General features: G+C 33.8%; 1 protein-coding gene across 3 annotated transcripts in view; it reads right to left on the bottom strand.

Annotated features, from left to right (window-relative positions):
* LOC114325468 (receptor-type guanylate cyclase Gyc76C-like) overlaps window positions 1-24,881 on the bottom strand; it is a 435,588-nt gene that overhangs the window by 57,240 nt on the left and 353,467 nt on the right. For all 3 annotated transcript variants that reach the window (XM_050648929.1, XM_050648932.1, XM_050648931.1), the window contains exons 3-10: window positions 14,391-14,810; window positions 11,484-11,681; window positions 9,013-9,078; window positions 8,696-8,936; window positions 4,172-4,318; window positions 1,979-2,184; window positions 274-445; window positions 40-215 (exon numbers count right to left, since the gene is read on the bottom strand). In XM_050648929.1, the coding sequence (XP_050504886.1) occupies window positions 40-215; window positions 274-445; window positions 1,979-2,184; window positions 4,172-4,318; window positions 8,696-8,936; window positions 9,013-9,078; window positions 11,484-11,681; window positions 14,391-14,771 (1,587 nt within the window). In that variant the 5' untranslated portion in view covers window positions 14,772-14,810. The remainder of the gene's footprint in view (window positions 1-39; window positions 216-273; window positions 446-1,978; window positions 2,185-4,171; window positions 4,319-8,695; window positions 8,937-9,012; window positions 9,079-11,483; window positions 11,682-14,390; window positions 14,811-24,881) is intronic.

The raw sequence follows: 24,881 nt of genomic DNA, 5'->3' as shown, positions 1-24,881 counted from the left end.
AACGTGTCAAAATTACTTGTAAATCTTTGCAATACTTACTGGAAGCGAGTTGTTGGCTTCAGAGGACTGATAGAACTGACCGACAGGTCTCATTTGGTAATCACAACTAAAGTTATACCTGACGTTCTTAATTTTAGGTTCAGAAAAAGCTATCACAGAGTAATTTCCTTCGGAATCGCCGTTTTTGTCCAATCTCATCAATGCGCCGGTTATACCTAAGAATTATCATATAAGAACACATGAAAATGAGGAAATAAATGATTCTTAACCTACTTTTGTATGTTCCGTTAATCTTGATAATGGTTTCTATGATCTTCGTCCCGTTGCTTGCCACTTCGGCTATAACGGTATCAGTCAGCACCTTTTCTTGGCGCAAAAGATAGTCCAAGGCCGAAGCGTACAGCTGTACAGCATCGAAAAGATATGCTGCGTACATGCTGACGAACTAGAAAATTAAAGATATATGATAACTATAAAAAAAGAAAGTATCTACAGAAATAAGATGTGAAAATTTACTAAATGTAGAGAAATTTCGATCTCTTCACGATGGTAAATTTTCATCTAAGCCTAGGGGAAGAATGCTTAACATGCTCTTTTTCTTCTTCTAGTTCCACGGCCGCTATCGGTCTTTGGATATCATGTTAGCTCCCATCTCCCATATTCGCTATCGTGACTTTATTCACAGCAACTCTGAATAATAACGTAGTCGGTTTTCCGTACCATTGTCTTGGATTTTTCAACCATGATGTTCTACCAGAACCATGTTTACTAACATGTGATAGAAGTATTCTAGCTTGCGTCTCTTTATTATATAAATTCTGTTGTTTGGTTCAGCCGAGTAAGTACCTCTTCATTTCTGAAACTGTCGACCCAGCTCATTCTCTTGTACTCGTCTATAGTCATCATCATAAGTGGCGTTATAGATTTTTATGTGCCAAAGCCTTCTTCAGAACAATCCTCCATTCACCCCTATCTCTGGCAACTCTTTTCCATGCAACATTCTCTAAGTTGTCTTGGTACCTAAGTCTCGGTCTTCCTCTTGCTCGTTGTCCTATCGACTCTCTTCGGTCAAAAACTTTTCTGACTAGGACATCTTCCTCTCGCCTGATTACATGCCCTATCCATCTAAGGCGTGATATCTTAATGAATTTTACGTCAGGTTCTGCGAAACATCTATACCACTCAAAGTTGTAACGCCTGCGCCACAAACCTTGTTCTTTTATGCCTTTATATATTCGTCTTAGGATTTTTCTCCCAAAATGTTTGAGCAGTTCTTGGTCATTCTGTGTAAGTGATCAAGTTTCTGAACCAAATGTTAGCACTGGTCTTATTAGTGTTTTGTAAGCAGTCAATTTAATTTTTCTATGTATTTTTGAGGTCCTCTGTCTTCTTAAGCCATTAACACTATTATTGGCGAGCACTATTCTTCTTTTAATTTCTTCACTGACATTGTTATCTTTATTTGAACCTCCCAGTTCTAGGTCGTCAATTATTATTCTTGTAGGTTTCGGGTTGCTTGACCTAGTGCAACACCTATATGGTCTTTTGAACGTTTATATTTAGTCCCATTCTCTCTGCAGATGCTCTTAACTACCGAAATGCTTTAGTCAGAGATTCTGTGGACCTACCTATGATGTCTATGTCATCTGCGTATCCGACAATTTGTACTGATTTGTTAAAAATACTATTCTTATTAATCTGGTACTCTCGAATTATTTTTTCTAATGCCAGGTTAAATAAGAGACACGATAGTCCATCACCCGGTCTTAGTCCATTTTTGCAATCTAAGGGTCTTGAGAAATCGTTTTGGATTTTTATCATGCTCTCTGCTCCTGTGAGTGTAAGTTCAGTTAATTGGACAAGATGAAGCCTTATTTGTAGAACTTTACCTCTATTAACTTGTCTACTCGTCTATAGTAGTAATCTTATATACGTATTACACAGAAACAGGACAATGAAAAAAATTCGTGAGACTTACCTTTTCGAAATCTCCTGCCAAAATCGAGGAAACCGGGAAATTGAACGGATCCTTCGAATTATAATCCTGCACTTTGGCGGTGAATTCCTGGAAGTTTTCAGTAGGAGCGGTGGGCGCAATGACGAACAAAGACTGCGCCCTCTTCTGGGAGCCGCTGGGATCACCCAAGTCTTTACAGTTCTGATATTTAGTCAAATATTTAGGTACTGGGAACAAAATAAATTTAGGAATTTTACGAAAATATGATTACAGTGATGGAATTTACCGACCGACCAGTCGCAGTCGGTGCGTTTTGGTTCAAATCAGTCTTCTTTCAAAGCCTCTTTGATAACGAGTAAACCTCGAAACAAGTGTCATGGGATGGCAAGAGACTCTATTTGAATCAAAACGAATTCGTCTATTTTTATGATAGTCCAGGGCGCATCTGTTTTGAGATGGACGTTGAGAGGTGACTCAATTTTTTTTGCAGATATTGCTTAAAAATAACTTAAATAATAATATTTGAGTTATCCTCCCACACAAAATGGTCCGGAACATTGTTTAAATAATCAAAATGTCAAAATATGAAGGAAAAATTCGATTTTTTTATTGGTTTTTTTATTATAACTTTAAAACTATTCATTTCTGAGAAAAGTTGAACTGACATAAAAGTTGCGTAATTAAATTTCCTACAATATAAAATTGGTTAAAAACTTAAAAAATAGTCACCCTTGTTGCAAAATAACAATAATTGCGAAAATAACCATACAAAAACAAGTATTCGCATTTTACGTCTTTCAACCATTTATGCTAGACTTAGGACCTTCATATTTTACCCAGAAAAACTTTATGATATAGTACAACAACACTGTAAATTTTATTAAGATCGGTTTAATAAATTTTGCAAAATAAATTTTGCAATCCAGCTTTCGCAAAAAAAAATCATTTTTTTTTAATGTTGCAGGACTGAAAATAAAGCAGATCGCAAGTTGAATTTTTTGTTGCTTATAGAAGTGTACTGTACCTTTCATTTGCAATTTGCAAAATTAAAATCGATTAATTACCACGGCGTCAGGAAATTTTTTAAATAAACATTAATTTTTTGTGCTACGCGCAGGACAGCGGTGTTCGATTCACACAAGTTGATTTCCACCACAATTTCTTCAAATCTTTATCTAATATATTATTTTCTTACTCTATATTTTGTTGTATTTTAATATTTTAATTCCACAAAAATCACACTAATTATATTATTGTTTGTGAAATATTGTTTAAAAAATTGCATATGTTTAAAAATAATAAACTTTTATTCTCTAAGTTAAAATATATGAACAAAGAAAGTTTTTGCTAAAAAAAGTGCAATTTCAAAGGACAGAGTATGTGTTTTTATTTTGCAATAAACAAATTTATTTATTTATATCGAAATGTAATAAAAATTAAAATGTATCAATCATTATCAAAGGTCATTGGAATGCCCAATCAGAGCAAACTATCCGCTGTCCTGCGCGTAGCACCAATAATTAATGTTTATTTAAAAAATTACTGACCCCTTGGTAGTTAATCGATTTTAGTTTTGCAAATTGCAAATGAAAGATACAGTATACTTCTATAAGTAAAAAATATTTTAACTTGCTATCTGCTTTATTTTCAGTCCTGTAACATTTTGAAAAAATGAATTTTTTTTGCGAAAGCTGGATTGCAAAATTTATTTTGCAAAATCTATTGAACCGATCTTAATGAAATTTACAGTATTGTTTAATTGTATTATAAAGTCTTTCTGGGTAAAATATGAAGGTCCTAAGTGTAGCATAAATGGTTGAAAAACGTAAAATGCGAATACTTGTTTTTGTATGGTTATTTTGGAAATTATTGCTATTTTGCAACAAGGGTGACTATTGTTTAAATATTTAACCAATTCTATATTGTAGAAAATTTAATTACGCAACTTTTATGTCAGTACAACTTTTCTCGGAAATGAATATTTTTAAAGTTATAATCAAAAAACGAAAAAAAAAATCGAATTTTTTCTTCATTTTTTGACATTTTGATTATTTAAACAATGTTCCGGACCTTTTTGAGAGGGAGGATAGCTCAAATATTATTATTTGAGTTATTTTCAAGCAATTTCTGAAAAAAAATTTGAGTCACCTCTCAACGTCCAAATGTACTAATATTTTTACAGATGCGCCCTGGTCTATGATGGAAGATACTTACTCCATAGATACTGGTAAGCAGACTCGTCGGAGTAGGTGTTCATATCTACGTGGATTAGGAAATATTCGCCTTTATCGAATAACTTGGATGTTTGCATTGCGTCCATAAGTTCCACCAAGGCCAATGGCGTCCCAATGAAGACATAAACTAAAAAATATGATACACATTACTTAACAAATGTAGCGTTCTGGCCATCAATAAAATGTCACTAAGATAGACTTCAGATTCTTTGTGATTCTTGTTGTGATCTTCAGATTGTGCAAATATCTGTACAATAATAACATTCGTGCAGCCTTCAGAAAAGAAAAGAAAACATGAGTTTAATATACACAAAAAATTTTAGATGACAATGGGGAACAAGGGAAGCTTTGTTCTCAATGCTAACATTACTTCAACGATCATGGGAAGTACAGAAACCAATTTCCGTCTGATTTATAAATTTTGAGAGGGCGTTTTATAGGGTTCAACATGATAGGTTGTTTGAATACCTAGAAATGATTGGAATAGATGATAAAGATCTGATACTTTTACAACATCTATATTGGAATCAAGAAGCTTCTATTCTGGTAGACGGTAAAGAAATAGACAAAATTTGTATTCAAAGGGGTGTCAGACAGGGTTGTGTGTTATTCTCAACATTGTTTAAAGTTTACTCAGAAATAATGTTTAACGAATCCTTGGAAGGGCAATGTGAAGTTCGAATCGGGGGAGAAACTATTAACAGCATCAGATATGCAGATGACACCGCGATCATGGCTGAAAGTATCAAAGATCTTCAATTTCTTATAGATCGAGTCACTAGAGATCGAGTCAATTCCGTATCGATCGTTAAGTTACGTAAATACAACAAAGACAAAGTTACTTGAGGTTAGTAAAGAAGACGTCGGCCCTATGCAACTATTTGTCAGTAATGAACCGATAACAAAACTTAACCATTTTATATACCTAGGATGTTGGATAAACGAGACACTAAATCCGGATAAAAAAATTAACACTCGTATAGAATGTTGTTCTGAAGCTATTGTGGCATTTTTATATCAATCACTTTTAATGGGAAATAAGCCACAATTTTACCAAAAAAAAAAATGATTTTATTAACGTTTCGAAGCCTAAATCGGGTTCCGTTGCCAAATACAAAATACTACTAAAATAAACAAAAATGTTGTTGCTAAGTAAAAAAATTCTTGTAATAATTTATTTAATCTGACTCATTTATATTGGCAATTCAGACGTATATTATACATTTTAAAGTAGAAGACTTTAAAATGATATCGCCAATATTGTTAAGTCGTCCCAGGAACGCAACTCATAAATATTGGCGATATCATTTATTTTTAAAGTCTTCTACTTTAAAATGTATAATATACGTCTGAATTGCCAATATAAATGAGTCAGATTAAATAAATTATTACAAGAATTTTTTTACTCAGCAACAACATTTTTGTTTATTTTAGTATTTTGTATTTTGACAACGAAACCCGATTTAGGCTTCGAAACGTTAATAAAATCATTTTTTTTGGTAAAATTGTGGCTTATTTCCCGAGGAGCATTTATAAAACTTAGATCTATTCTGAGCAATTCTCAGCTGAACTTACAACTAGGAATCAAGTTCCTAAAATGTTATGTGTATCCTGTGGATGTGAAACCTATAAAGGGTGAGTCATGAGGAACTGCACATACTCCTACTCCTACCTCGTATAGAGGCCCCTATGAGGAATAACAAATGACCATTAAAAAGTGTCTGCTCCCATTTTTTAATAATATACAGGGCGAGTTTCATATTTTGACAGAAATTTATATTCGTCATAATTTTTGAACATTCAAATCGATGTGTCTCTAATTTTGGTCAATCGTTACATTATTACCACCTAATTAACTGATTTATTCAAACTAGAAAAAAATCGGGTCCGGCTTTAAAAAATTAGTTCGTTTGGGTCTTAGAAAAAATTTCACCCTGTATACGCTTTTTGAAAACTCTAATATTAATTTTACAAATTAGACAAATAGGCAATTAAAATGTCATATTTTTTGCCCACACGGTTACTTAATTTTTTATTAAAAAATCAAATTTGACTATGCATAAAAAGTTTGGCAAAGTTTTTGAATAGATTTAAAAAAATTAACTTTTATTACAAAAATTAATTTTTTTTGAACAAATATTTAATTTATACATAACGTATTTATACTTCCACAGCTTGTGCTGTACGTTACAAATAGTAAAACCCTTTTAGGTAATTTCCAGAATTTCAAAAGGAACAGGTTGTTTTGACTAAAACTAAAACATCGCCCTGTATAATATATGTTTAGTGATTCATCGGTAGTGTCGTTTTGAATTCTCAGAATGTTATTTCAAAAGGCAAAATACAGTTATTTTATTTTTTTAATTAACGAAAAAAATATGCATAATATGTAGAATATTAAACATAAACGGATTTATTTATATGTTTAAGAAAATTTAACAATATGTATGTAGGCAATAATTGTATACATACATAAAAGAACTTAAGAAACAAATAAAACAAAAAAATTGTTCACATTTATAGCAGATTTTCGAAATGAAATCAACCTGTTTTTATACAACGTCTTTGTCGGACCATCAACTATCTAATAGACCTCAGAGTTCATTTCATCAAGTTCATCAAGGGATCATTTCTAATAATAATGTTACAAGAATCAATAATTTTATAAATTAGCTCTTGTCGTGTATTGATATTTTCTCGATAAACCATTTCTTTTTTAATTTCATTAAAAGTTTCACCATTTTTTTTTTTTATAACACGTCTAGATCTAAAACTCCCCATAACACTTCTCTTTGGACTCTATAGTTTAACATAGACGTGATCAAATAGATAAATTTTAAATTTTTTCACTTAATTTTTGCGATTTAACTTTGCAATTCACGAATCTGCACCTTTTATTTTTAAAAATTCATAACTTTTACGAGAAGAAGACTGAAAGTCTACAACAATTTTCATAGTCTTCACAATGGTAAGAGATATGTGCTGTAAAACTATCAGAAAAAAAATATTAAAATGGAACAGAGTTGTAGCGAGTTAACCGTGATTTCATTTTTTTTTTTCATTTTTAGGTTAAAATTCCGATTTTGCAAATTTGATTTTTTAATAAAAAATTAAGTAATCGTGTGGGAAAAAAATAAATATTCCATTTTAATTGCCTATTTGTCTAATTTGTAAAAGTCATATTAGAGTTTTCAAAAAGCGTATACAGGATGAAATTTTTTCTAAGACCAAAACGAACTAATTTTTTAAATCCGGGCCTGATTTTTTTTTTAGTTTGAATAAATCAGTTGATTGGTGGTAACATAAATTAAATATTTGCTCAAAAGAAATTAATTTTTGTAATAAAAATTAATTTTTTTAAATCTATGGTTCACTTTACCAAACTTTTAATTCATAGTCAAATTTGATTTTTTTATAAAAAATTAAGTAATCGTGTGGGAAAAAAATAAATAAGCCATTTTAATTGTCTATTTGTCTAATTTGTAAAATTCATATTAGAGTTTTCAAAAAGCATATACAGGGTGAAATTTTTCCTAAGACCCAAACGAACTAATTTTTTAAAGCCGGACCCGATTTTTTTTCTGGTTTGAATAAATCAGTTGATTAGTTGGTAATAGTGTAACGATTGAACCAAATAAGAGACACATCGATCTGACCGTTCAAAAATTATGACGAATACAAATTTCTGTCAAAATGCGAAACTCGCCCTGTATATTATTAAACAATGGGAGCAGACACTTTTTAATGGTCATTTGTTATTCCCCATAGGAGCCTCTATACGAGGTAGGAGTATGTACAGTTCCTCATGACTTACCCTGTATCATGAACGTTAATATGATGAACAAATTAGAAGCCTTCGAGATGTGGTCATGTCGTAGAATGCTCCGAATATCATGAGTTCAACGCATTTCAAACAGAGAAGTCTTATTCAGAGTAGGTCAAGGCGAAGGTGACTTAATGAAGATGATAAAAAAGAGAAAACTTGAATATCTGAGGCACGTAATGAGAGGTAGCATATACAGTATCCTGCAGTTAATACTCAACAGAAAGATCGACGGAAAAAGTGGAATTGGCAGGAAGAAATATTCATGGCTCCGAAACCTTCATCAATGGTCTAGACTAGATTATCAGCAGATGAATTATTACATGCCGCACAAGATCGAGAACAATATCGGCAAATTGTCATGGAAGCTACCCACGCCTAAAATTTGAGCACGGTATTTAAAAAAGAAGAAGTCTTCCGAAGAAAGGACAGAAGCAGCAGCCGGACGAACGACAGAGATAAGATCTAGATAAGAGAAGGAAGTGCTCCGAAAGTGTTAGCTCCGAACGAGCTAACTTGAGAAAGCAAAAAAGGCTTCTATTACACACAATCTAATAAGTCACTACTAAGCACTAAGAAAACGCAAAAAAAGAGAAGAGAAATTTTATAAACATTGATCAAAATATAATGTAACCGGCCTGCATACTACATTTTTTATCTTTTGCTTAGATAGATACTTACTTCTTGTCCTATTTTTGGTATCCTGGATTATACTGTACCAATTGGAGATTTGGCAACATGGCAAACTATTTTGACAGCAATTGTGCGAATCCATGGCTTCCTTCATGAAATTGACGGTCATGTTCCTCTCCGTGGCCTGCTCTTGCAACGATGTCGCCACGGTGGCGTAGGTTTGGTCATAGATGATGGAAAACTTCTTCCATTTGTAATAGGATAAAAGGGATATAACAGATTTGGTAACCTGAAAGTGATCTGGGGTTTAAAATATATGTATCTGCACGACGGTTTGCTAAAGTTTGCTCAGAAAATGTACGTACCTGCGTGTCAGTCGGTTCAGTTCTCGCAAAGGTGGGTACTTCTGAAGCCTTGTAGTCTGAACATTTCTAAAACAGACAAAAAAGTACTTAGATTGAATTTAAAAAATGATATAATTTTTTTTACAATAATTACAAATTAAAAATCTGAATATTTGTTGTGTTTCGCCTCTTATCCATTTCTTCCATGCACTTCTATTGGTGGCCAGGTTCTTCATGTATCTTATAGTCATGACTCTCTTTTCACCTATATCATGGATTTGGTCCGTCCACGTCTTCCTCGGTCTTCCCTTTCTTCTTTTGTTTCCCATTTTTTCTTCATGTACCTTCGTCGTTAGTCTCATTTGCTCCATTCGCTTCATGTGGCCAAACCAGTTCAATTGTTTGTTCTCGATCTTCCTCATTATCGGTTCTTGCTTAAACTCTCCCCTTTACTTCATTTCTAAATCTTTTAGAGTTCGTAACTCCAGATATTCTTCTCATGTATTTCATCTCGGTCGCGTTTAGCATGGATTCATGTTTCTTTTGCACAATCCAAGTTTTCGCCCCATATGTCATTATCGGATTAATTATGCTGTTATCTTAATTTAGTTTTGTTATCTATTTCTGATTTCCCAAAAATTGCTTTATTTAATGAGTAATATACGTTAGTAGCCTTCTTCAGTTTATTACTTATCATAGGCGTAACCAGGAGGGGTTTTGGGGGTTATAACCCCCCCCCCCATTGGGATGTACTTTGAGCTCTATATATTTAACACCATAGCCCTCAGAGACCTTCCAGTAGTTGTAACCCCCCCCCCTTAGGATCATCCTGGTTACGCCTATGTTACTTATTGCCATGTCTGTTTTCCATAATCTGTTATTAATGCTATTATATTTCCCAAATATTCAAAAGTAGATATTTGTTCTATTACGTGTTCCTTTACTATTATGTTGGTATTCCTTTCTTTTTTCTTATCTTCATTTATTATCATAAGTTTTGTTTTAAGTTCTGTATCTCTTTTTGCCAAATGTCTATTTGTTTTTGCATTTTTTCTACTGTGTCTGTGATTAAAGCTACATCGTCAGCGTATAGAAGGGAGTTACTGCAGAAGTTTTTGTATCCTACTATGTATTGAAGGTTTCTTGTTTGATCTTTTGTATTTTTTATAGGACAGGACCTTGTTTATTTCCCTTATCCCATTTAAACGTGCCTGACCTTTCCCCATTTATTTGTACTTCTACTTCCATATAATATATAGATTTTATGACTTTTATCATCTTTTTTGGTATTTTACAATTTTCCAGTATTTTCCACATTATTTCTCTGTTTACTGTATCAAATGCCGCCTTCAGATCGACGAACATAAGAAATAGTCCATCCCCTTTGCGGCATTTTCTCTGTATGTATTATATTTCTTATAACATATAAGTTATCGTTTGTTTGACGTTTTGATCTGAATGCAGCCTCTTCGTCTTCCATTTCTTTCTCTATCACTAATCTTAGGCGTTTTTCTTTAAATTTCGAATATACCTTGACGAATATATACCGATGACAAGCACATTGCTCTGTAATTCTCACATTCATTATGTTGTCCTTTTTTGTATATTGGTAGAACAATGTTTTTCTTCCAGTCTTCTGGGGTTTTCTCTGTATTCCTTGCATATCTGTAATACTCAGTCCTCACCTATTTTTTCCCAATCATTTTATCATTTCCAATTTTACTATTCTTTATAACTTCTTCCAATTCTTCCTTTCTTATATTCTCTGATTCCTCTTCCACTTCGGTTCTATTTTCTCCTGCTTCATTTCTTTCTACTACTTCTTGTTTGAATTTATCTTCGTGGTATTGTTTCCATACTTCTACTATTTCTGTAGTCTATACTTTCAATTCGTTATTTCTATCTCTGATTCCATACTGGACCCTACCTCTGAATAGCTTCTCGGCCTCTGGCTAAGATCAAAGTGTAAGTAACTCAAATGACAGTAAAATTAGAACGTAACTTACGTAACATAACATACCCAACTTATAACATTTACATAACTTATAAAATTTCCTTAACTTACTTTACTTTACTTATGAAAGTTAAATAGCCCGTAATAATGACGCAATTTATAAAATTAATGTAACTTATAATATTTACATGACTTATAATACATACGTAACTTATAAAATTGACTTAACTTATAAAAGTTACGTAACCTGTAATAATGACGCAACTTATAAAATTAATGTAACTTATACCTAATATTTACATGACTTATAACACAAACTAACTTATAAAACTTATTTAACTATAAAAGTTACGTAACTTGTAATAATGATGCAACTTATAAAATTGACGTAACTTATAAAATTTAATTAACTTATAAAAGTTACGTAACCTGTAATAATGACGCAACTTATAAATGTATGTAACTTATACTATTTACATGACTTATACACATATAAAAATACGTAGCTTATAAAATTTAGTTAAATTATAATACTTACGTAACTTATCATAGGTATATTCCTGGCTTGAGAAATGATGGCCTCGACGTGACAAGTACCCTCCGGTCCGAAGAACGCAGATACGCCCTCGCAGATCATGTCCGTCATCGCTTTCGTCGCCAAAACAGTCTCGCCTTTGGTGTCGTTCCATTTTAATTCGAGATGCACGTTCGGTAGTATGCTGGTACTATTATTTACCTAAAAAATTAAACGATATCAATTAATCATAAGTAAGACACGCAAGCTGCAAAGCTAGCAGATGGATAGATAGCTAGGGATGCAAGCCGCACAAAACAGAGACAGATGTAAAGAGCTGAGGGAGACCTATGTCCATCAGTGGACGCGTACGGGTTCATGATGATGAACGCACGCTACCTGCTGTTGACAACAGATGACAAGGAAATCCAAAAAATCTGGAAGGATAGTTGTATTAACTGTTAAACGACAAAGCAACTGAACTAGAAGACCAATACCCGACATACGAAGAAGTAACACAGGCAAGCAAAAAACAGAGTTTGATACAAGAACACACAGCGATACAAGAACTTGTTTTTCGAAAAAAAACTAGTCAATTTGAAATAAACAATGGACTAAGCCATGAAGAAGCACCTTCTGCACAACCCTTCAACTTAGCTCTAGAACACATAATCAGAAGTGCAAGAATCGAAAAATAGACTACAATATTGTTCTGAACCTATTTCTTTGTGGCATTTATGTAATTTACTATTATAATTGGGAAATAAGCTACAATTTAACTTGAAAAATGATTTTATTGACGTTTCGACTTCCACTTTGTAGGTCGTTATCAAGTTAAAATCATTTTTCAAGTTAAATTGTGGCTTATTTCTCAATTAATTAGAATAGTAAATAGACTACAATATTCCATCGAGAAGGATCAAACCTACTATTGGTATTTGCAAACGATATCGGTCTAATAAGAAACACCAGATTGAGGATGAAGGAGAGTTTCGTCAGGTTCAAGAAAAGGGGCTTCTAATCAATGAAAATAAAACTAAATATATGTACATACACGAGCCTCAATAACCAAAACAGAGATATAATCAGACAGAATATCACCATTGATGACTTTAACGTTGAGCGCGTCAGAGAATTTAAGTATCTTGGATCCACCAAACCAAATCAATCAAGAAACTTGGAAGCACGACGAAAGCACAACAAAAAGCCTACAGACTTTTATAAATGGGTCCTTAAGAAAGATCCCAAAAATGTACTGGCCTAATAAAATAATGAATGTAGAACCATGGAAAAGAACAAAACAAACCAGTATAATAACAACAATTAAGCAGAAGAAATGGAAATGGGTTAGCCATACGTTAAGGAAAGATCCCAATAATATCACAAGACAAGCAGTCGAATATCGACCTGAGAGGACAAGAAAGAGGGGAACACCATAATAGCTGGAAGAAAACAGTAACCAAAGAATACAAGAGAATTGGCTTAAGATGGGGGGAAGTGAAAAACAAAGTAATACAAAGAGGAGAATCGAAGGAACTGGTACGCAGATTAACAGCTGGTCACCAGCCATCTTACACCACCGGCCAAGAAAAGCAGATGCGCCCAATAATCCACTAGGAGTGATGGTCCAAGAGAAAGAGAGAGAAAAAGATGTGTTTAGTTTACAGCGATCCTTCCAGCTTGTACCACATTCTTTTAATAAAATAAATGGTTTTTGTTAACAATATACATACATATATATTGTTGCTTCTATTGATTAGCGAAGCACTTCACATCATTTAATTAATGTATGCAGCAAATCCAGCGATCTGCCGATTACAAATAAAACCAATATTCTGACAACGAGATACGTTAAAGCTGTCTAATTTATTGTGTTTACACAAATTATGGATTACGCTAATCCAGAGAGTTAATCATCGATCTGGCTTTGCCATAAATCCTATCGAGATAACAGACAATCAAAAACAAACGTTTTTATGGTCAAATTATGTATAGCAAACTTCTATTGAGTTAAAGTCTCCCCAATTATAATACATATTGCATTTATCGAGGAATTTACATTATATCGTCTATGGACAGACTGTACGTAAAGACTATAAAGGAAAAATAACAAAGTAGCTATCAAACAGGCAATAGACTATGCAGTTCATTTAAGACGACTAAGGGACTACTGCAGGACAGCTCCACATATCCTACCCTGTTTAAAATATTCCTGAAAAAAAAACCTGAAACCGTCGAAAAGAAGGTGTGAATGAATGGGCATACAAGTAAGTAAGAAATACCTATGTATATGTATACCCTAAGTTTTGCTGACGACCAAATAGTCATCGCGCAAGATGAAGATGATCTCAGCTTTATGATGAGAAAACTGGAACCGGAATTACCGAAACTTACCGAATGCTTGCATTAATAACAGATGTAGCATCGCTTTTGTAATTACTTATGTTATTAGAATTATTGATACTAAAAGAACTTTATAAAAACATAGTTAAAACTTGTTTTTTAAATAATCTTAATTACATTTTTCTCAAATTTAGGAAATGAAATAGAAATCATTTTCCATTAAAAACTTTGCAGTTCAGCTTTCTTTGAAGACTTATTTGGTATCTTAGTGAGCGGTATTTGGGACCAGTGAGTTTTCAAACCAATCTTCAAAAATATCAACTTCCATACTCTTGTAGTAGCCAACGTTACAAACCTCTATTTTTTTACTACATAATTTTAAAGCATTCGGAACCCATTCCTCACTTTCTCCGTCGCTGTGTGTAAATAAAGATGAGTTCAAACGTCCCCCTCTTAAAACGCATTCTACTATATTTCTTACTTATACCCCCTCTATAATTTATCAATCAACGCTTATACTATACTACCTTTCAAAAAAAGTTCAGATATGTTTATAGAATATTACAATTTACAAATATATATACTAACCTGATCTAAAGCCATCTTGATAGCTCCAGAAATAGCCAGACCTTGCCGCTCTTTCAACTGCCTGACGGCCGTCAAATACCCGACGTACAACGTCTTCTTCACAATATTATCAGTCTTTTTCAAATCTCCAACTAGAGGACCCCCTTTTCCCAAGTCCCTCGACACCTCGTCGACTTCAAACTCGTCAATGTGGTTGTTGGCGTGATCGTCTAACGAGCGCCGGAAACTGCCTGCCAAAGAATAGTTGCCCGAGCCTGAGAATGTCGAGGAGGCCGAAACGTCGTCATCCTGTGTCGTGCGAGAAGCGAGTGCGATGACGAGGGGCGTGTGAAAGAGGAAACCCAGCAACACGACCAGCACAGAAGCCAGGCCCAGGCGCATGGCCAGGCTCCTCCCCCCTCACCGGAACTCCGGGATCACCTGCAACAACCAGTAATTGCTTTTTTGAAATGTCTTTGTACTACTACACAGAAACTTAAAACAAACTATCTATCAAATATCATAACTAAAAAAGGGTGCTAAATTATGCGTAAGTAATCTTGGTTAAAATTCCTTTTATGGAAATGAAGAAATAATTCGAGCCTTACACCTGTATTTTTTATTGTTCTATTTTTACTAAAAGGTGTTAATAGTCGAATATAAGAAACGCTTCTTTACATTTAAACTAGAAGGTTATAAAAATATTATTAATTTTCCCCTTGTTTCAAGTCGCTATAAATGGCCGGTCTTTTGCAGTAGCATTTACATTCTCACGTCGTCAGTTAGGACATTCACATCTCGCGCTCTACGTAGGATAAGAATTATTTCGCACTATTAGCAGAAATATTCTGTAGTACCCAGTTCTCCGTCTGACAATTCATCACACGCTACGTAAAATATCTTATCTTTTGGGGCTTATTTTTGTGCTAAAACAGCAGTACTTATACAGAAGGATGCTTTCCATGGGATTACAGAGAGGGAGGATGTATCCCATGGAAATACACTTACTTGGTCCGGAAACGGAGCGAGGAAGCTGCTTAAATATCATGATTTGGTTGTACATCCACAAATGAATTTGTTACTTATTTTTAAATCAAGATTATTTAGTTAATTGAAGAATATTATTATTTATAGTAATTAAAGTATTATTATTTATAGTAATTATTATAGTAATTAACGAAGTATACAAGTGCTATTTCAACGGTGTAGAGACGTAAATTACGATATTTATGCATGTTTTATTGATTACCATAAAGCGTTCGATACTGTAAAGCACGACAAGCTGATGGAGATACTAAACAATATTGGAATAAACACCTGTGATTTAATGATTATCAAACATCATCTATCTGGACATAGGCAGGAGAATCCGATGATATCAAAATCAAACGTGGGGTCCGTCAGGGATGTATACTATCACCACTGCTATTTAACATCTACTCCTGAGGAAATCTTTCAAGAAGCAGTGGACGATGTTGAAGCCGGAATTCGAATTAATGGAGAATGTATCAATAACATAAGATACGCAGACGACACAGTGGTATTCGCTGACAGTGCTGAAGCCCTCCAAGAGTTAATGAACAGAATCGCAGAAGTCAGTCCGAGATACGGTCTTTCAAACACTAAGAAAACAAAATGTATGATGATCTCTAAGAAGGAACAGCAATTTGGACGAATCAGTGTGAACGGTCAACAAATAGAAAGAGTAAAAACATACACCTACCTTGGTACGAACGTCAATGAAAATTGGGACCATTCCATACAAATCAAATTTAGGATAGAGAAAGCAAAATCTGCATTTCAAAAAATGGCAAAGTTATTCAAATGTCATGACTTGTCGATACCCATAAAAATCAGGTTACTACGATGTTATATCTTTCCTATACTGTTGTACGGAGTTGAGTCGTGGACTCTCACAGACGCCATCTGCAAGAAAATTAAGGCATTTGAAATGTGGCTGTATCGTCGAATTCTGAAGATATCTTATACCGACCACATTACTAATCAGGGTGTTTTGCTGAGAATTCAAAAAGAAAAAGAGCTGTTAATCACAATAAAAACAGCCAAACTCGAATATCTTGGTCGCATCATGAGGAACAGTGAAAGATATGGACTGCTGCAACTAATCTTGCAAGGAAAAGTGGAAGGAAAGCGAGGACCAGGAAGCCGAAGGATTTCCTGGCTGAAAAATCTACGTACGTGGTCCCAGTACCTGGGACTAAAAATAAACCTCCACTCAAAAATAATTTATAATATCAATAATTTATAATAATCAAAAATAATTAATAAGTAACAGGGATGAAATACTAAGAAAAAATTTAGTGTGATTTTTAATTTCAAATATCTCATTCAAAAGATACTTTTTATTTATTCTAAGGGACTTTCGGCCCTCGGTAATAAAGTGATCTTTCATTCTGCGTTTAAATTTTTCAAAAATACTTATTAGTTTTCTCAGGATTCGAAAAAAATGATTACATATACATTGAAAATTTTGACAGGCGTCAAAATGTCCCTTTCCTCTTAAAGTTATTATGAGCAATAACTGAAAAACATAAAGGCGGTGAAATAAGTAAATTAGATTTTGTAAATCCAGCTTTACTTCACTAACGTATCTAGTAAAATATAGCTTTAGTTTAATAAAGGTGTGTAATATGGATAGAAGTCCTTGTGTACTAAGTGTATATTCTTGAAATAAATTTTTATAATTCGTTCATTTTTCAATTATATACCTAACCCTAACCTATTTCATCTATTAATGCATTACGGTATAGAACTTAGAACAGTCACAATAAGGAAGACATTACATTACAACACCACGTAAGGCGGTGAAATCATGCTCAGGGATTAGGGACCATCTGAATTAGTTCGGCATAATCGTTCCCTCAGCTGAGCGTACAGCGTACCTCAGGTAAAATCGGCGCAATCGTCCCATATCCACAAAATGCAGCTTATCAAGATCAAGATATCTATGGATGTCTCCCAATGTTTACTTATTAGGTGTAAAGTGTAATAATTTTTATTTTGGCGAGATTTTTTTCTTATTTTAAAAAATAATAAAATTATTGTCGAGATAATCATTACTTTCTCTCGGTAAAAAAATCATTAAAAATGGCCATGCTGCAATTACAAAGTGGTACATTAAAAATCACAAATAACTTGGTATGTTATTTATTATTATTGTTCTTCGTCCCTTTTTTATGGCAGTTATTTGTTTGTGACCTAAAAAACACCAATATTGTATTTTTGTACCTTGTGCTATCGGTTGTTGATTCCACCTGTCGACAACTTACCACGATTTGTTATGACAGTACCCTCCCCAGTGTTGCCGATGTCACATTATGAAATTATGTTAAGCGGTTGCTAAAATTATCAGATTTTGCCAATAATTATGTTAAATTTTTTTATCGCCAACCCCTGCCGCAAGCCACAGAACTTGGGCAAAATTTCAGTAGAATTGCTCCTAATTTTTCGGTAGAAATCGTCAAATTTCTGTTGATTTTATTTTTACTTCTTTTGCTATCACATTGCAAAAAAATTGTACTTTATTATACTTCTATTATAGGTACAAGTATTCAAAAATAAACTACCTTCGTCATAATATGATGATCAATAATCATCATTCATCATAAAAATCACTCAAAGTTCAAAGTAAGTTTACTTTAAAAAATGTATTTTCTCGGCTTTTTATAAAGCAATTGTCTTCATTTTTTTTTAATCCATAAGTTACTTAGTTTGATATTAATGATATTTTTTATATGAAAACCACAATCCTCAATAGTATTAACTATTCAGGTAGATACATTAGTCCCAAAATCAAATATAAAAGGACAAAGGTGGTCATAAAATTGATATCTGTATGACTGTATCTGCTGAACATGTGTCGCAAGTCGCAAGCTAGTAAATGCAAATGCAAACAAATTGAAGAATTCTTGAAAACCTACTAAACTCTATTGCCAAATCTATCCGTATAAAATTATGTTAAAATTATCAATTATGTTAAAAAAATATTGATTATCAGAATGCCATAAATATTATGTTAAAATCTGATAATTATGTACAAATCGGCAACCCTGACCCTCCCTGTTTGGATAAACACCTGTACCACTGCCATGCCACCCTGATATACCAGTTGGCATTTTTATACGATTCTGTTCTAAAAATAGCCTGACAAGTATTTCTATTTATAGCTCCTCGTGTATATATGACATAACCTGTTCCTCAATGGAGTGGGTTGGCTTGTAGACAATGAAAATGAGTACAGGGTGTTTACTACCATGAGAGGTGTGTTAATAAAACAGGTAGAGAAACAATAGGAATCCTTTGATAGTTTATTAAACAAAGAACTTAACAGAAAACAGAAAATCTGTTGAGAAAAATTATTTGAAGTGTTCTTGTCTTAAATGTTGCAGCAAATATCCATGGATATATGACTTGTCTCTTACAAAATATTATTGACGTATTTTTAAAATTTATAACCTCTCCTTGCAATAAGGATACACAAATACATATTCGAAAACTATCGACCACATCGAGTTTTTATGATTTTTGGAGAAACCGCAAAAAAACTGTTTAACTAATATATTTTTTTAATTTGAAGTTTTGTTTATTAGATATGTAATTATATATAAAAATACGTATACAAACTTAGTTAATTATTTTCCAGAACTTTCTTTAGTTCTTTAGTATTATTTTTGTGTACAAAACAAAATGTATGATGATCTCTAAAAAGGACCAGCCATTTGGACGAATCAGTGAGAACGGTCAACAAATAGAAAGAGTAAAAACATACACCTCCCTTGGTACGAACGTCAATGAAAATTTGGACCATTCTCTAAGAATCAAATGCAGGATAGAGAAAGCAAGATCTACATTTCAAAACATGGCTAAGCTACTCAAATGTCATGATTTATCAATAATACCCACAAAAATCGGGTTACTACGATGTTATACCTTTCCTATACTGTTAAACGTAGTTGAGTCGTGGACTCTCACAGACGTCACCTGCAAGAAAATTGAGGCTTTCGAAATGTGGCTTCAGCCTTGAATCCTGAAGATATCTTTTACCGACCACGTTACTAATCAGGGTGTTTTATTAAAAATACAGAAAGAAAAAGGACTTTTCCATCACATCATGAGTAACAGCAAGATATATGGACTGCTGCAACTAATTTTACAGGGAAAAGTAAGAGTGGTTTAGGACATAAAGAAATGTTATAGCTGCATAATATTCGCTAATGGTCTAATAGGAATCTACAGCTATGAAATGCTTAGCAATGCTGCTAAAAAATGCAATAATTTAATCCTGACTATAGACTATAGACTATTTATTATGTAAGTATAACATCTTATCTGATACGACAATCTAAGGTGATCTCAAGAAGAGGAGGAAGGTTTTGTAAATCTAAAATGTTTCCTCTAATCATCATCGTCATAGTTATTGATATCTTAGCAAATGTGTTGTGATTCATCATTGAGCTTCAGCAGCTCGGATAGTTTGATTAATAATATTACTCCACTCTTTAGATTCCACTGTGGTAGACGAGAAACCCACAGGACAGCTTCTTCTTCTTGTAGTGCCTATCCGTTTCGGATGTTGGCTACCATCATGGCAATCTGTACTTTGCACACTGCTGCTCTGAAAAGATTTGTAGTGGTTGTGTTGAACCATGTACGTAGATTTTTCAGCCTCGAAATCCTTCGCCTTCCTGGTCCACGCTTTCCCTCTACTTTTCCCTGTGAGACCAGTTGCAGCAGTCCATATCTTTCACTGTTCCTCATGATGTGACCGAGGTATTCGATTTTGGCTGTTTTTATTTTGATTAACAGCTCTTTTACTTTTTGAATTCTCAGCAAAACACCCTCATTAGTAATGTGGTCGGTATAAGATATCTTTAAGATTCGACGATAAAGCCACATCTCAAAAGCCTCAATTTTCTTGGAGGTGGCGTCTGTGAGAGTCCACGACTCAACTCCGTACAACAATATAGGAAAGATATAACATCGTAATAATCTGACTTTTATGGATATCGACAAATCATGACATTTGACAACTTTGCCATTTTTTGAAATGCAGATCTTGCTTTCTCTATCCTACATTTGATTTCTATAGAATGGTCCCAATTTTCATTGACGTTCGTACCAAGGTAGGTATATGTATTTACTCTTTCGATTTGTTGACCATTCACACTGATTCGTCCAAATTGCTGTTTGTTCTTAGAGATAATCATACATTTTGTTTTCTTAGTGTTTAGTGAAAGTCCGTATCTCTGACTGACTTCTGCGATTCTGTTCATTAACTCCTGTAGGGCTTCAGAACTGTCAGCGAATACCACAGTGTCGTCTGCGTATCTTATGTTATTGATACATTCTCCGTTAATTCGAATTCCGGCTTCAACATCATCCACTGCTTCTTGAAAGATTTCCTCAGAGTAGATGTTAAACAGCAGTGGGGATAGTATACATCCCTGACGGACCCCACGTTTGATTTTGATATCGTCTGATTCTCCTGCCTCTGTCCGGATAGAGGATGTTTGATTCCAGTACAGATTGCTGATAATCCTTAAATCACAGGTGTTAATTACAATATTGGTTAATATCTCCATCAGCTTGTCGTGCTTTACTGTATCGAACGCTTTATGGTAATCAATGAAACATGCATAAATATCGCAATTTACGTCTCTACATCGTTGAAATAGCACTTGTATACTAAATAGAGCCTCTCTTGGACCCACTGCATTTCGAAAACCAAACTGTGTTCGGCTGATTTTTTCTTCGCACAGTCTATATATCCTTTGATGTATAATTTTTAGAAATAGTTTTAAAATATGGCTCATTAAGCTGATGGTTCGGAAATCACTGCAGGATACGGACTTTGTTTTCTTTGGTAAAGCAACAAACGTCGACTTCAACCATGTTTTTGGTATTACTCTGCTTAAATATATGTCGTTTAATATTTTGGTTAGGCGTTGAGTACTGTCGGTGTTAAATAGTTTTATGAGTTCAGCATATGCATTGTCAGGTCCAGGAGCTTTGCCATATTTTAGTTGTGATATTGCTCTTTCCACTTCGTCTGATGTGATTGGTTAGTGGTCATCACATATGTAGGATGGAGGTTGTTCGGATCTACTATCATCAAAGAGTTCCTGTATGTATTTTGTCCATATGCAGATTTCTTGATTTCTGTCTGTGATGATATTCCCCTGTTGGTCTCGCAATTTGCTAGCTGTGTTGGATTTCTGAAGACCAGCTGCTTGTTTCACCTTTTTATGCATGTTAAACGTATCATGTTTTTGCTCTAACGACTCTATCTCTTCACACTGTGATTTTAACCAATTTTCTTTGGCCTTTCTTATTTCAGTTCTTATTTGTCTCTGAATCGTGTTGTACATTATTTTGTTGTTTTTTTATTTTCTTCTTTCTTCCATAAGTTGTAGTATATTGTCGTTCATCCAACTTTTTCTCATCTCTTTCTTTTCTATTAGATGTTCTTCTCTGATGCTGTTAAAGGTATCACATATATTTTTGGAGTGAACAGTACAGTTAAACCAGTTCAAATATCTATCTCTTTGACTATCTCTTCCCGTTTGTCATATGTAGTCATAATAGTAATCTGACGATCACACTATACCCTATTTAGTGCAGTCATTGCTGCTTTTGCTAGTTGTATGCGTTTTCGAATTTCGGGTTCACAATCACAACTGCCTGTGTTGTTAACTACAGCTTCAAGATAAAATGATTATCTGGGACTACATGGCTTGCAGAGCATTACAAATAAGATAAATGTATAATAATAATGTAATCCTTCAATTGTCCAGCATATAGCATATGAGATGACCTATTAGTGACAACAACTTATAAATGGTATAGAAAGCTAGGATTTAGAATCCTATGTAATATTACACACACGATTTTTATTTCATAACAAGAAATTTTCAACATCGTGGATTTCCATCATTTGACGCAAATACTCCAAACTCAGACACTTGTAATATATTATCGAACATCGAAAACAACTCCATGTTCGAGTGTACATCACTCGAAAAAACCTCCGCAACAATTTCGTGATTGCATAAATTTGAGCACAAGTGGAATAGGAATATTTGTAGACAGGGTTACCAGACCTAGGGAATTTTCCCTAAACCTAGGGAATTTTGAGCCAGCTTAGGGAAAAAGGGAATTTTTTTCAATTCTATGACAAATCTAGGGAATTCTTAATATTCGTAAGATGATTTTAAAAAAATTGTTGGATTTTATAAACTTTACAAAATTGCATATATTATCTACATGGAAATCGTATTCTTCGGAAATTCGGGGAATCACAGCGATACGTCAAAGTTTAGAAGTGAACAGAATATTACAGATTACGATAATTGCGATTCGGGAATTCGGGGAATCACAGCGATGCGTCAGAAGTTTAGAAGTGGAGACAAGTGACAGATTGAGATATCGATTGAATATGAGATATCGATTCAGATCAATTTTTACGATTATTCCCCATTTGTTATTAAAGGCAAACAAACATCAATAAGGTTATGTTATAAATCCATAATTTATCAGGGTTACTCGTTTCTCGGTTGTAAAGTGAAATTATTATTATTGTCCATATATAAAATCCACGAAGAAATTTATCTGGGATTGGGTTCTACCATTAGTATGGTATAAACAATGATGTCGTCATAAAACTTCGAGATGCTGGAATCAATTTCTATAGTTGGACTATTATTATTTATAATTTAGTTGGACACAACATTTTATCACATTTGAGTCGAAAAAGAACAACTCTAATAAATAAATAGAAAATATAAAAATATTAGATAACCATAAATGTTCGATTTTTGATTTGTTGTGTCGCTTGTCAATAATAATCGATTTGAATCGATCAGCGTTTCGATCATTTTTAATTTTGACCATTTCGATTATTGTACGGTTTGGAAGTACAATGCTAGAAGTGTACAATATTTTCCGTACAATGCCAGGATTGCCCAATTTCGGGGGTTTGCTCGTAACATATATACAAAAATACTGGGTCTATTCGCAGAGCACATCCTGAACTTACCCAGAGGGAGCACGCCTGCGCATTTGCTGTTCACATGGAAGAATTCGACCTATCCAACGCCCAGTTTTGTAATGCGCATGCGTAGGATGTGCTCCGCGAATAGACCTATTGAAAATACATAGGGAATTCTAGGGTAAAAATGGTCGTCAAGTTGTTAGGGAAATCTAGGGAAATTTTGGCAAAAATTCTAGGGAATTAAAAAAAATCATCTGGCAACCCTGTTTGTAGATAATACGTATAATATCATGATCATGATACATTGAAATTAGTTTCTCGCTATAACTAACAACAGTTCGTACAAAGTTTATTGTACTCATAAGCTCAATTAATTATAATTTATCAGTGCAAGATCTCTAATTATTTAGAAGCGCAGTTAAGTGTGTAGTTGTGTAGTACTAGTACTACAGGCGTTTTCCTTGTTTGTAAATTTATTTAATTTATTCTACGAATCAACAAAATGTTAATAAATATGATATATCTACAGGGTGAGTTTTTACGCAAGGAACAAGCACTTAAGCTGTGAAAAAAAAATGTAATGGCATGGGAATCCCTCTCAATGACGAGACAACATACACTTTATGTTTCGCTGATGAACAACACGACATGATGCGGAAGTTAATAGAACCATATAACAAATGAGGTCTCGAACGAAGTCAACATTGAGAAAACTGAAGCCATGTGTATTGGAGGGACAAAGCAGCCCATTACATCAGACGATGGGGGTAGAAATTAAACGCTGTGATGAATACAAGTACCTGGGCATAAAGATAAATCATGATGGAACACTCGATGCTGCTATAAAAGACAGAAACATACAAGGTAAAAAAACCATATCCATGATGAACGGCATTCTGTGGGACCAAACAATATACAGGGTGTCCCGAAAAGATTGGTCATAAATTACACCACAGATTCTGGGGTCAAAAATAGGTTGATTGAACCTCACTTACCTATATACAATAGTGCACACAAAAAAGTTACGGCCCTTTGAAGTTACAAAATGAAAATCGATTTTTTTTTCATATATCGAAAACTCTCAGAGATTTTTGATTGTAAATGGACATGTGGAATTTTTATGGCAGCAACATCTTAAAAAAATTTAAGTAAAATTTGTGCACCCCATAAAAATTTTAAGGGGGTTTTGTTCCCTTAAACCCCCCCAAACTTTTGTGTACGTTCCAATTAAATTATTATTGTGGCACCATTAGTTAAACACATTATTTTTAAAACTTTTTTGCCTCTTAGTACTTTTTCGATAAGCCAGTGTTTATCGAGATATTTTGAAAATTTGTCGAATCCACCACATATTTGTATATGGTTTAGTACGATTTGTAGAGATCTGTTAATAATCTGAAAAGGGCCTAGCCGGGTAAGATGGTGAAAAGTGCCCCCAACCCAATCTAAATTCCATATAGGCCACTTTTTAGCACATATAGAGGAACTCACTTTCTGAAATT

Source organism: Diabrotica virgifera, chromosome 4, assembly GCF_917563875.1.
Source record: "Diabrotica virgifera virgifera chromosome 4, PGI_DIABVI_V3a".
NCBI lineage: Eukaryota > Metazoa > Arthropoda > Insecta > Coleoptera > Chrysomelidae > Diabrotica > Diabrotica virgifera.
Note: the sequence above shows the minus strand (reverse complement) of the source record. Positions and strands in the feature narration are given on the sequence as shown.